This window comes from Nyctibius grandis, chromosome 8, assembly GCF_013368605.1.
Source record: "Nyctibius grandis isolate bNycGra1 chromosome 8, bNycGra1.pri, whole genome shotgun sequence".
Classification (NCBI taxonomy): domain Eukaryota; kingdom Metazoa; phylum Chordata; class Aves; order Nyctibiiformes; family Nyctibiidae; genus Nyctibius; species Nyctibius grandis.
Genome location: NC_090665.1, coordinates 44,025,231 through 44,039,755, shown reverse-complemented (window position 1 = coordinate 44,039,755; position 14,525 = coordinate 44,025,231). Strand labels below are relative to the sequence as shown.

The window sequence follows — 14,525 nt, the reverse complement described above, 5'->3', positions numbered from 1 at the left end:
AAACCCTGAACATGATTCTTATCGCTTTCAAAGCATTCATTGACTGTAATTATAGAGGACCACAGCAGCTCGGGCTCTCCCACTTGCCTTTCGTTTACTATAGGATTAGAATCATAGAATCATTTCGTTGGAAAAGACCTTGAGATCATCGAGTCCAATCATAAACCCTGACACTGCCAAGTCCACAAGCATGAGCAGCTGTTCGTAAAAGGGAACGGAGGTTCATGTATGTTAAGGGTACCTTTGCTCTGAGTAGCAGTGCTGAAGCAGTAACTGACTAAAACGAGCACAATCTCTGTTTGGAACTTCAAAAACGATGTAACAAAACCACAGTGACTGCAAAACTTCATGAGTACAATTTTACTTACCCTTATATCATGAAAATATCATTAGCTAGATACTGTGATATCTGCTTAATTATGTAGTATTATACCTATATAATATAGGTGTAGTATCTATATAATATAGGTGTAAAACTCAGTACAGACTGAGTGATGAATTGATTGAGAGCAGCCCTGCAGAGAGCGACTTTGGGATGCTGGTGGATGAAAAATTGGATATAGGCTGGTAACGTGCACTTGCAGCCCAGAAAGCTGACTGTATCCTGGGCTGCATAAAAAGCAGCATGGCCAACAGGTCAAGGGAGGGGATTCTGCCCCTCTACTCCACACTGTAAGACCACACCTGGAGTACTGCGTCCAGCTCTGGGGCCCCAGTACAAGAAGGACTTGGACCTGTTAGAGCAGGTCCAGAGCAGGGCCATGAAAATAGTCAGAGGGCTGGAACACCTCTCCTGTGAAGAAAGGGTGAGAACGTTGGGGTGGTTTAGCTTGGAGAAGAGAAGGCTCCAGGGAGACCTTATTGCAGCCTTTCAATATGTAAAGGGGGCTTGTTAAGAAAGATGGGGAAAGACCAATTCCAAACCATTCTATGATTCTATGTCAATATATACCTGCTCTGGATAATACCATAAATTATAGTCTTGAAATGGTAGTTGTGCTGTCAATGGCAGGTGCAATATGGGTTTCAGTAGAAGAAGGGCCAGACTCGAGAGCAGTGTAAAGTAGGTTATCTGTGATAAGGATGTTTGTAAGTCCTATGGCTACTCAGAGGGATTAATTTTGCTGAACTGCAGCTGTCTAAAAGCCAGGTACTCTGTTTAAGTGCCTCCTATACTCAAGGGTGAGAGGAAAGCGTGTCCTGAAGTTGCATGAGCCTGTCTTAGACACCCATTTTGAGATGGCTGAATGACATAGACTTTGTCTGGGTAAAACTCATAGACAGCAAAACTATGGTGAGATTAATTGTGCCTTGTAACACCTTAATAAAGGACAAACCTTGATGCTTGTGAGAATCAGTGATTTGCATAAAACTGAGCATAGGCTTTATCTTTTCTGTCACTTTGCAAAATTTGTTTTCTTCCTCAGTGTGCAAAACTCAATACCTCCGTCAAGAATGGACTAACTACAATGCAGTCTAGCTCTGTAGTACCCATCACCATGAGCACTGGGTACAGGGTTGAAGGAGTTACTTTCTGGAGTCTGTATGAAATCTACAGAAATATGCTTGCCATTAGTATCTGACACCGTTACATTTTGTCTCCCCGAAAAAAACAGATTAGAGGGTGATCTAGGATTTTAAAAGCATGATTCGTATGCAATAGTGAAAGTAATGGTAAATGGCTAATGTGACTTCTTTAGCTAGCCTCTGAAGGCGAAATTTCTTGCAAATACTTTTATACATGCTTGTCGGTGAGTATTTGATTAGTTCACTAGAGGTAAAAACCCCAGCTAATATGCTTTAAATTAAATGGAATTGCTAGCGTTTGACCAATGCAATCTAAATTCTCAATTCCTTCATTGTCCTCTCTTTTTATCTAGATTATAATTTGTGGTTATACTTCTGAAGAATATTGCTATAGCTCTAGTCTGTTTTTCCAAGTCTGATAAAACTTAATGTTCACCAGAGCAGAATGTATTATTATTAGCATTAGCATTTATAATAATAGCTTACTTGGAAAATACAGTCAAATGTATACATTGAAACAAAATTAATTTCATTTTTTCACAGTGTTGACCTGACAGTAAAGTAGAAACATGCCCATCTAAAGTCATAATCACAGAGATAATTGTCTGCAAAGAAAAACTGGACTTACGTCACTGTTTTCAGAGCGCTCTTCTCCCTGAAAATAAAGGGACTCTGAAACATCCCTCTCCAAAATCTAACACAGGCAAGACTCTACCATAAAAATACACAGAAGGAAGGCAAGCTATCAGATGAAGTTTTTTTGAGTTAGATTATGAAGTGTAAAATAGCCACAAAACTTAAAAAGAGAAATAAACAACCACAATTCACAGATCCAGATTCCTTTGGAATTAATTTTTGCTTCCTTGAGAAACCTTTCATTTCCACTGCCGTGTCATTTACAAGAATTCTACAAAGAGATCCAAAATAAGCATACAAAATATGCAAATAAGCATACAAAGTAATGAGCATAGAGGGTTCTTAGTCAAAGGCTTATGACTTTTTTCTTTTTTTGACAGTGAACGGTGGCTACAATCATTGTAATTTGATCTCTGAGAAGAAGAACATGATGGACATGGAGATGACAAGTAGTTCAGTACCTGTCTGCAGACAAGGTCTATTCATCCACACGGGAAACCCACTTATGCGAGACCACCCACTGTCCTGTGAGAGACTGCTGCATGTTGGTCAGCTGAACTTGACACACTCGGATATAAGGTATCACTGCAAGTTTTATCTGTTGATACACTTTGCTCTTCTGGAGGGCTACTTTCTTGGAACTATTTCCCAGTAGCATCTGTGGGTGCTACATTTGGAAGAGAATTTTTGGCTTTTACTTCCTTTTGGAAGTCCCTTGGATGCTGATTTAACCACACTGCGCATTTGCAGGTGCGCACTGCAGGGACACACACGTGTGCGCAGACAGCTGTCCAAGGCAGAGCCAGGAGGAGGCACTGTGTATGCAGCTGCAGCCCCCTGAATTGAAGTTTAAACACAGCTTCCCTGTGGGGACTCTTCCAGCATGCTCAAAAGTCAATGAGAGTTTTGCCAGAGGCTTAAGTAGGGTCAGACTTGCCTCCTCTGTACCTCCACCCTCCACCCCAATGCCATGTTGTTCCAAATTGCAGCCTGGAAGGCAGGGATGATACTTACTCCCAAACCAATGGCTCCCATATGGCAATTTGGCATGCCACCATCAAACCTACAGGAAGCCAATGCCACTTTTATTTCTACAGCATTTCCTTTAATGAAGTATTTTCAATGTTCCCATACAGCCACATCCTTGGTATTTGCTTTTAAGGCCATAATGTGAAAATTTGGTCTCTGGTTTTGATATATACACTGTAGTTGGATATGCTATGAACAGAATCTCTATTTAAACATTTGCTATAAATTAATTATATGAAAACACAGAACTCCATTATTTTTTTGTTGTTGTTACAAATTTAACATTACCAGATTTTAAACAAGTACCCTAAACAGACATCCATTGTGAATAGAAGCCTGCTACAAATTAAAATCTGTCCATCTATTTTAATTACACTGCTTTTTGGCAGGGGATATAATATGGAATAATCTTGACCTTTTTGAAGAGCTGTAGAAAAGAAAAACCTCAATAAAGTTGCAGCCTTTATCTTAGATACTTGGAATAATTGGCACTCTGTGCCTGGAACTATCAAGCCAGAATTTCCATAGTCACAGCAAGAGGAAATATGGCCTATAGCTTGGTCTTGGAAATCTGACTGTTCCTGATTTTATTATACATATTTATGTCTTGTTTCCCCTTTTCCATTTACTGGTCGAGTAAGAACATCTGTGTTTTCAGGAGAAAGAGGCACAGCAATATGGCAAGCAAGTGGAAAGAGCTGTTTGTTTGTTTGTTTGAAAAGGACAAATAACATCCATGCCACATAACAAAATATTCTGCTATCGCTACAAAGATTTGTAGATGCTGTTGCAGCTGGATGTAAGTCTGCTCCCTCCTAGCTTCTTTATGACTCAATGTGGGACTGGCAGTTATCAACCTTTTTTTTATTCTGTCAGTGAGCACAATTATGAAACAAAGGTAATTAGGGCAGGAACAAACAAAAGGAAGATGAGAGTACTCTGCTTAGATCTTTTTGAACCTTTTTGTAAAATCTATAATGAGGAAATGACAGATACCTGCATATCAGGCATCACAGTACCCACCCTTAGAAATATGAACCCCTTCCAGCCCACATTTGGAAGAGGTTCCCAGAACAACATAAAGGATTGTCTGCTGCATATCATGAGAAAGTAGCAGGTGATAGACCTAATTCCCTCCCCTTTGCTTTGTAGCGTGGTCTAAAGCCTTGAGGCTCTGCTGCTTCGAAGCAACAGTTAGGAAGTGTTTGGAGAATATCTTGAAGGAGCCTTCCAATTCTTTATGGGTTGTTTTTGAGTCCCACTGGTCATGCTGTGCTTGTATGTCCACCTGGCTAATACTACTTTGGTCTGCATGGGATTTGCAAGGTAAAGCCAATGCCCAGCTCTGCTCTCTGGACCTCATAGACACAGTGTCTCATTTTATCATCATGCTACTCATGAGATACGTGGTACAGAACCAAAACCTTAGCACATGAGAGAAGTTGGACAGCAGTTGGGACAATTTCTGTTCATGGTGTTTGTGATGCTAAAGGTTTTTGACAAGCAAGTAACAGAAAACATGGTCTTTCCCTGAAGATCTGGAGACAGGAGAACGTAACTGAGGTGCAGGGGTGAATGCCCATGAGGTTCCAGTGAAGCCAAAGGTGCCCCGTGCCTCCCCGGATTTCAGCCTTCATTAAAAAATAGATGAGAGAAATAGGGCTGGAATGGACAGATATTGGAGCACACAGAAGTCAGAGCAAACTCTGTTTGTTTGTTCTGTCCAGCTCTAGTGACCAGCACAGAAATAAAGGGAGATACAAATTCAAACAGTCTCTCTGGGTTGAGCTTTGAACCACTCTGCATTTCTAGGATATTGAACTTCCAAGGAAAACCCAAACAAACCAGAGAGCACCTCCCCTAGCAATCCAAAATCTCCCTCAGGATTTGGGGTTATGATTGGCTTTGTCCTTTCTTCCCCTCAGTGCACTGAAGCTTGTTATCCCCTTCAGCTTCTCCCTGAATCACTTTCTCTCAGAAACTCTATTCTAGGGATGACTGCCTTAATCCAAGAATCACGATCCCTCTTCTTCCTGGCCCCTTTTCCCCGCTCAGTTAATAGCTTTTAAGTTGTGCAATATAATTGCTGCTACATGCTATCTGTGAATGTAATGTGTGTGGGACTGGAAAAGTCCTAATACGTTCCTTACCACAACTGGAGTCAGCACACAGCTAATGTTGGCCTTTTGTCAAATAATCCATTATCGGACACGGCAAACCCGCCCACATTGTGCTCAGCATATAAAACCCGGGGAAGACACCAGAGCAGTTTGGTAGTGTTGCAAAGGGTCCCTGGATGTGCAGCAGGACAATCCCCTCCAGCTTCTTAAAACTGTCAGTTATCACTGATTGCAGAGTTACAGTGGCAATTGAAGGCATGTATGTTTTGTAAATAATCTGGAGATTTCCAATACAGTCATCTTTTCCTCTGAGGGCAGTTGGGAACTGCAGTACTTCTGGCATGGTGCTACTGGCCTCGTGCTCTGGCTCCAATTACCACGTAAGGGAGTCTCTTTGGAAACCCTGCCTTAGTATCCTCTGAGAGGCTGCTGTTACTCTTCAAAGGCTTTACACTCAGCTTTCATGTGCTTAAGCAGCAATTCTGTTGCCTCAGACTGGCCATCCCTGGTACATGGATGCTCCCTGTGAAGAGAAGTTTGTGCGGTATATTCTTCTGCCGACCTCACTCCCTTCCAGGGTTGCTTATCTGGAAGCCCCTCCGATGCCATTACAGGAGCAAATAGTCAATGGGTACAAGAGGAGCCACCCAGCAAGTTGGATGCCAGACACCTTGTTTCTCGCTCGCATTGGTTTTGTTTCTGTGCCCCTTCTCCCTCCACCCCCACCGGGACTGGGATGAACGAGTAGGGCTTTCCCTAGAACAGTGATGGCAAAATTCTGCCAGGAATATAGAAAGTTTGCATTAATGCAACCTTGACGTTAAGATCAGGAAATTGAAAGAATGCCAGACTCTCCCAGCAGAGATAACTAACACAGGGTATATAATGTATTTAAATATACAGTACTACAGAGAAAACTGAAGCTCCCAGAAAGGACTTGCTTCTGATCTGCACAGGCAGCCTGTGCTTATCGTGATGTAGGCAGAGCATGGGTAAGACACGGCTGTGGCAATGGGAAGCATGAATTCAGTGCCTTCCTCTCATTTGCTTTTGAAATAATGTATTCCAGCTTGCCTTTTGGTTCAAAACTCCCCTCTTATGTGTCTCTTATTCAGTACTGCAGCATCGCACCAATACAGTCCTGACTGTATTGTAAGTAAGATCTTGCGCTGGAAATGCAGATCAATGTTCCTGGGAGTTTTGGGAACCTAGGATTTCTCAGGGCAGGGATGTTTGAATCCATCCTGCAGGTACTCTGCACTGACTCCAGCTTGAACTCCTCACATGGATTTCTGGCAAGATGGGAGCTTTACGTAAAGCTTAATAATACAACACCAATTATCACAGGCTAAAATGTAAGGCTTGGGTTAGCTTTATATGATGTAAGAAATGTGTTGTGTTTACTTTAGCCTGAGGCTTTGGGACCACTAAACTATGACAGAAACTGAATTATTTAGAAGAGTTCTCATACAGAAGAAACTAAGTAATAGGAAATATTGTGCCTGGCATGATATGCTGTAAAAGCTTTCTCAGAATGTGTTTAAAACAGCACATTTCTACCGAGGAATGAAGCTACAAGCAAGCAGGGCACGGTTTCCCAAACACGTGCAATAAAAAGTTTTTACATATGCTTATGCCACATATTTTACAGACATATGGTTCTGTAAATGTTAAAAAATAATGTATGAATACTGTTGGGTTTGGTTTTTTCTTTTTAAATTTGCCATGTGCAAAACCAGGTGCTTTAAGTTTATTTACCCTGAGACCAACTGTGCAAACCTAAAGGGAGAAATTATAACTAATGGTTTATGGAAACCTCTAAAATTTTTAAATGTACTCTTTTTAAATTTCTGGTGGCAAATGCAAGATCTGATTGTTCTATAGCAATGAACGGTGGGGAATTTCACTTCCCTCGTGACCTTAAAGGTTTTTTTATATCAAACCCTACTGGCTGCAAACGGTTGGAGCTTAAAAACCTGTCACTAGTGAATGCAGTGGTGCCAGCTGTGTGCCTCAGACAGGTGTCATTTTTTGACAACCTTAATTTCATGGGAAGAAAGTATTTTTGAAGTTTTCTGTTGTTGTTTTGTTTTCTCTAATTGGTAGTTCTTTGAGAGCTGTTTCTAAGGAAGTGTTAGAAGTCATCCCAACTTCCCGTCTTAATGTTAGTGGTGGATTAATGGAAATAATAGTGATAAAACAATCTAAGTTTTAAAATAAATGCAGTTTATTCAGCTGCACATTTTAATGTATGTATACGTCCAAAATACCTTACGCATACGTGTTTCATGCTTTAAAATGTGTCAGATTTGTCTTAGCTGTGGTGTCACACACAAGTTGCCAAATGGCCAGGTTTTCTTCAGCTTTTGTGGTGCTAGCATCAAAAAAAGCATAAAATTCATTTAAGTGGAACATGTCAGCATAAGAGCCACGGAGCACCTCTCTGGAGGGTTTATTAGTTCAGGTACAGCTTTCCTGCACACAGATGTACTGTTTCCTCTTCTCGGTCTGGCACATCGCTGCATGATGAAGCCATAGGTTAAACACTCCCATGGTTTAGGGGTAGGTAAGGAACATCGCTGGTCCTAAGAAAAAACATACAGTTGGGTCATGCACAGCAAATGCTTATAGATGAGACAAAATGTTTTATTTTAAGGCATAAACCAATTGCTAACTGCTTGGAAGAAAATGTTAGGAGGAAACGTTTCCTAAATGCAGTGTTTTTCTGAAATGTCGATGTGGCATTCCTCAAGGTTCTGCTTCCTGAGTGACTGGATTCAGCACACATCAAAAAAGATTAAAAATCACTTCTGCAGAACAATCTTCTTCTGGTCGGCAGACCCGTGTAGACTTCAACATAAAAAATGGAAATGGGAATACATAGACTGCAAGTTTAAATCTGCCGGTTGTGAACTTATTCTTAGTTATCTTTTGTACACCTCTTAGAAGTAAATTCTAAGCTGATCTCTCATCGACAGCGGACCACTGGTTGAAAGCGAGCTGTTCTTTGTTTTTATTCCTTTTTTCCCCATTGATCTTGATCCTTTTTTTTTAATTTAGCCAAGGGAAGCATCTCTCTGACATGTTACCAAAGCTCAGCTAGCCTTTTTTGATTCGTGTGAACAAGAATGCCAATTCCTAGTGTGCTCTGAGGAAAATGCCGATATTTGAATAATTCAGAAATGCCCAAAGCTCTCGAACTTCGTTCTCAGCTATTGTTTTGCCCAATCTATTATGCATTGAAAACCTAGATTGTGATTGATGAACTGCCCGTAGCAGTGGAGGGGAGATTGTCTGTTCCGTGTGTAACCCACTGTGTAAAATTAATCCTGTGTAAAACGATGCTGCCTTTACAAGGGTTGTAGAGGAAGCGCTGCAGAATTTTTTGGTGTAATTGCTGCGTTAAACAGGCAACATTCAGCAGAGGGCAAGTGCTTACATTCTCCAGGGCTTAACAAATGTTATATCTTGTACAAAAATCATAAATCCTGTGGTAGTTAGTGATACTTAATGAAAACTCTATTACAGGTCACCCAGGTTTCAAGACTCGTTAGATTCTGCTGCTCCATGCCTGAATGGAAGTCACCCGGCTCAGCACATTAAACAAGAATGCCCGAGTGATTATAAGGTTCAGTCTGAGGCTTCCACACATAGGAGGATTACGGAGGGGATGGAGCTGAGAGCCTCTGGTAGTCTGCATCCTGAAATAGACCTAATGAATAATAGCTTTACAAATTCACTTTCATCCTACTTGTTTAATAATGAACATAGCTCCTCCCTGGGTCCTTTGTCACTTGGCACCCCTCAGCACTCGGCCAGGCTACAAACAAGCAACCTGAAGAAGAGATGCATCTCTGTTGTGCCGTCTTCAGCTGAAGGAATTGATATTACAGCTATCATCCGCACATCACAGACGTCACTGGTCACCTGTGTGAATGGACTGCGAACTAATTCAGCTGGCATTTCCTCTCATCCTGTGGAGATCAGTCATCACAGTGCTCAAAAATCCTCGCGGCCACAGTCTTGCTCTCAGCCTGGAAACCCTTGCAGTATTCCCTCCCCTCCAGCATGTCTTGTACCTATTTCCGCTGAATGTGACAGAGGTGACTGTGAGCAGATACAAATGCAGCAAGTCGAGGAGAATGGAAGCCTCAGCCTTATGATGAATGGTACTAGCTTTCCTCATCAAAACACCTCACACAGCACCCAGAAGGTGAGTTTCTTAAAACAAGAACCAACTGATGATTATTCCTCCGCTGCTGATCTTTTTCGACATCATCAGGGGCTGCCTCCTCCTTACCATCTACACCAGCAACTAAGCCAGACTCAAGGGACACTGCCTCACTTACACGCCTCCATGTCCCCAAAGTCCCTTCAGCCCAGCGACGGGGATGAGCAGGACCTCAGCAACGGCAAACAGGTCTGTCGGTGGATTGACTGCAGTGCCGCTTATGACCAACAAGACGAACTGGTCAGACACATAGAAAAGACTCACATTGACCAGCGGAAAGGAGAGGATTTCACTTGCTTTTGGGCAGGCTGTGTCCGCCGATATAAACCCTTCAATGCTCGTTACAAACTGCTGATTCATATGAGGGTTCATTCTGGAGAAAAACCAAACAAGTGCATGGTAAGTCTGGAATATATTTGTTTGAATAGAAACATACTACTCTGCTCCCTTCCTTTCTCTCTCTTCGGTCTTACTCCAACATAATTGTTGTGCTTTCCTGTAACTTAGTCTGCAGCAGGCTAAAGGGGAATTGGAGAAAATCTTAATCTAGAAGGAAATGTTTGAGTAAGAAATACTGTAGTTCTTGGAAAAGGGATTCAGTTTCCTTATGTGAGAGCTTAGCTTTTAATACAGTGCTTTAGTTTTTTTAATATTCATTAAAGCATTAATAAAGTGATGATCAAAGCATGCAGCAGTCATTTAACGTAAAACAAGTCACTGAGCCTCGGGTGACATTTTTAATCAAGAAACATAAAACACATCTAATTAAATTCTTTTCATTCCTTCAGCTGAACAATAACCCATAGAGTTGTGAGTGCAAAAGTTTCAAATGGTAGTTTAGAAAAGAAAAACAAACTTCTTAAGGATTTTAAACAGTTAAAAGAATAAAAGGAATATGTTCAATTACATTTTCAAAGGTTGTTAGGGGCTTTTTTAATTAGCAAAACAGAGCTTTAAAAATAAGTAAAAACCATTGTTCTCTTCTGATCAAGAAGATGTAAACAACATCAGTGTTCCAAAAAGAGGATCTTGGGAATAACCCATCTCTGCATCTGCCCACCATGATGACAATATGACCAAACTAAAATAAAAGTTAATGACTTCCATTAAGCTTTCCACATGTTTGAAACAACAATGATATAAGACCCTGACTGAAACAGATGAAGCAAAACAAGTTTGACATAAGCTTCCAAATTGGGCCATGAAATTTGGAAAGTCTTATTTGTAATACCCACATGCGCACGCGTGTGCACGCATGCACATACACACACGCGCACACACACACAAATAAGTACAAACAAAGGGAAGGGTTATGGCAGCAGGTTGTGGTTCTTGATAGGCAGAATTTTCAGCTCTGTCTGTTTTATTGTTTTGATCAGAGCATGATATAATGGAAAATGCTGGTAAGGAAGTTAGATCAAGACAAACTTTTCCATGGCAAGCTGTAGCTTTCTATAGAGGAATAGGAAAGAATGTTTGTATTAAAAACTTACTTTTTTTCATTTGTTCAAGGAAAAGCTTGCTGGCCTGCAATAGTTATGGAAGGGAGAAGGAAGAAAACAGCAGTATTCAAAATGTTTTACAGAGAAAAGTATTCTCTGTTAGTGGTCATCCTGATTATCTTTTTGCTTTCATTGGGTAAATAAAAAGTTATCTTAATGTCTGCGCTATTCAGTGGGTATTCCCTAAAATAACACTGGAAACAATGCAGATATTTAGGGAACACCATCAAGTTGTCCAAGATAAAATGGGAACGATCCAAGACTTACCTGTTTCTCTTTCCTTTGAGAGAAAGAACTGACTTGCTCGTTTCCAGAGGTAGCTCAATCACAATTTCTAAAAGTACAAAGGAATTTAACTTTCTATAGTATCTCTTTTTTGGTCATAAATCATCAAAGGATAATGCAAGTTAGTTGTCTCTTTCCACACAGAAGTGTAAGCAAGCTATGAAAGCATACTTACAGATTTTATTTTAGTCTACTTTTTGTTTTTAGTGTTTTCATCAGCTGGAATGAGATCAGTCTTCTCCCCACTTTTATCTCACATTTTTTAAAAGAAATACTTAAAATGTGAAACCCTGATTACCTTTACTACAATGCTGAAAGATTCAGTAGGGAACTTCTGTCTTTTTCTGCAAAATGCATATTTGACAGGTATTGTATAGCAGATTTCTAATGTTACATTCCCATTCCTACAGGAAACTGGATAAACCAGAGACGTTAAATCATGTAATATCTTAGCAAATGCTAAAGATTTCCTCCTTTCAATTATGTTCATCTGCATTAAAGAACCGGTTTTTGATAACATCTCAAGGTTTAAAATTGTGAATAGGTTGGAAAAACCTTTGCATCAGATATTGCAGACAGCCTTCATGGCACATATATATAGCCTTGGCATGTAAGTACATAAAGATCTGTTTTATTTGAGCAGATACTGTAGTTGTTCCCATACACGGAATGGCCCAATCAGAATTAGGAGCTTTACGTTGCACAACTTGCAGTTAACTCTTCTATTCCCAGAATAAGACCCTTCTGCTGTCAGCAGAAGTATCCATGTATTAAATGTTACAATCTGGAATCCTGTGTGAAGTAAAGCTGGATCCAAATGAGCACATGACAAATATGTCTTCTTCGCAAATTTAGTTTTCTACCCTGGAAAGACCTTGATCTAGCAGGGACAAGATCCAAAGCTGCAACACGGCTCCTTAAAGTTATTAATATCAAGTGGGGATTATTTGCCCAGCGAATTCCATTCCACTTTAAACAAGGGTTGCTGTGCAGTGTTTCATTGTGCAGTGATGTCATGTCATTTTAAATGATGGCTTTTCTTTTGATGTGGTAATAATTGTGCTGTTATTCCTGCAAATTAAGAAGGCAATTCATTCTGTGTCTATAGAGGTCTGAGATTTTGTTTCGTTTTTGCTGTAGCCCTGTTAAAGTAACTTTACATCTCTTGGTATTTGTAGTGGAGATTTTCTTTCGCCGTTCACAATTACCCATTGTAGTTTCTTTTTAAGCCCTTGATTTTGTTCCTCTCTGTAAGATTATCGGCTGACTAGGTATTGAACTGCTCAGGAGAAGCTAACAGCGTGCAGCACCCTGCCCTCATACATAAAAGTGCTTTTCCATGTAAAATTATTAATTTCTTATGACAGGCCTTTGCTACTATGTACTGTAATAGACAAAGGAATTTTGGAATTCAGGCTACTTGAGAACAGGAAATACATGAGACATTTTGATTGAAAAGTAAATGGTTCACTAAAACTGCAGTTAATCCTTTTATTATCTTTCCAACAGCAGTTTCCACAATACTTTCATGAGGTAAGCTTCCTTCAGTCCAACTGTAACACTCTCATCGTTACAGCTGGTTTAAATTTAGCTAGCCTGCTTCTTTCTTTACTACAGACAGTCGACAGGCAAAACAGTATCTGGTGTAGAGAACTACTGATGTTTCAGGTCCATGTTCTGCTCGCTGTGTTTCGTTGCCAAAACCGGTACTATGAGTATTCTGTTTTCATATTCTGTTAAATATTCTAATTAAGCGGTGCCTTCTCGTCATTGTGTCCCTCAGTTTGGTTTTTCCTTGGGCTCTGCAAGTAGTCTAAAGGAAACTACCTAATCTCTTTGCAATATCCTGTTATGTTTCATACTTAACTCATGTTATTTTAGTTTTATTAAATTTGGGGTTCATCTGCATTATAATCAAAAATATATCCAACAAAAATAATGATGCAATGCCTTTAAGACTTTAACTTCTGAAGATTAATTTCATGCTTTTTTAGATTTGATGTCCCAGACAATTGGAATTTTGATTGTCTGAGACAGCAAAAATTAGCAAGCTTAAATGGTTTTTATTTAAAAAAAAAATTCTCATAGCTGCATCTTTTGCTGTCTTTCCGCTCTTCCAATACTTTGGTGGGTAGAACCCTACCTGTCTCCAGATATTGCATCCCCAGTTTAAGCCTCTGCTTGCAAATGTAAATATAGAGCTGCTCATTTAGTTATCTAGAATTGTTTGGTTTGGACAAGTCCATACTTGGCTTATTAGTTTACCCTCTTGCACTCTTGTGGCTTCGTAAAGAGTAGAAAATTAAGTTCCCATCACTGCATGCATATGTGCTCAGGGGACCTATGGTGCAGGCCTCCACAGACATGATCAAGGTAAATATATTTATCTTTACATAATTTCTACATGTGCAATTAGTTTTTATAGAAATTGGGTATCATAATGTGAAAGGAGCTGGACAGTGATGATAGCCATTGTTAATGTCTTTCAATACATTGTTAATGTATTTCAAAGAAACAAATGCCTCCCGAGTATGTTCTAGACCTGTCTGTCACATCGTGTTCTTGTCTAGGTAGTTAAGGCTTTGAAGCAGAATCTTTTTTTGTTGTATATATGCAACGTATTCCATTTGGAATAGTCTTGATGCACTGATTTGGGTGCTGTATTGTACACAGTGAAATTTAGCACCTGTGCTGTTTGTACTCAGTTCTTTTGACTCCCTAAGGGTGAGACACTATAGGTACTGCATTAAACATGGGGAAATTGAGACATAGAGAAGATAAGTAACTTGCCTAAGGGCATCTTTAGGCAATTCCAGCATTCCAGCACAGATCTCGTGTTCAAATCGCTACATCACAGAAACTAACCATTTGCAACTGTACATCTCTGAGGCAGGTGGTTTGACATGTCATAAACCTGTGAAAACCTTCATCAGAAGGCTCGGCTACATTTGTACACTTCATGGGCAGCAACCTCGTTATTACGGTTACAGGAGAAAGGGGCCTATTGAGCAGATTAGTATTATTGCATCTGCTGCTAAGGAAACCAAAGCGGAATCTTTGTTCTCAGTAGATAGCAAGTATTATGGTGTCTGGGGTCAGTGGGGAGCATGTGTCTAGCACTGCGTGGTGAGTAATGAGATCTCTACAGGCTGCATCTACAGATGAGGCTAAGGGACAATCCTGCATGTACAGGGA

General features: G+C 40.2%; 1 protein-coding gene across 1 annotated transcript in view; it reads left to right on the top strand.

The window, feature by feature from the left end:
* GLIS1 (GLIS family zinc finger 1) overlaps nt 1–14,525 on the top strand; it is a 205,280-nt gene that overhangs the window by 93,004 nt on the left and 97,751 nt on the right. Inside the window, exons 3-4 of the mRNA XM_068406885.1 lie at nt 2,544–2,742; nt 8,841–9,942. Coding sequence (XP_068262986.1) covers nt 2,544–2,742; nt 8,841–9,942 — 1,301 coding nt within the window. The remainder of the gene's footprint in view (nt 1–2,543; nt 2,743–8,840; nt 9,943–14,525) is intronic.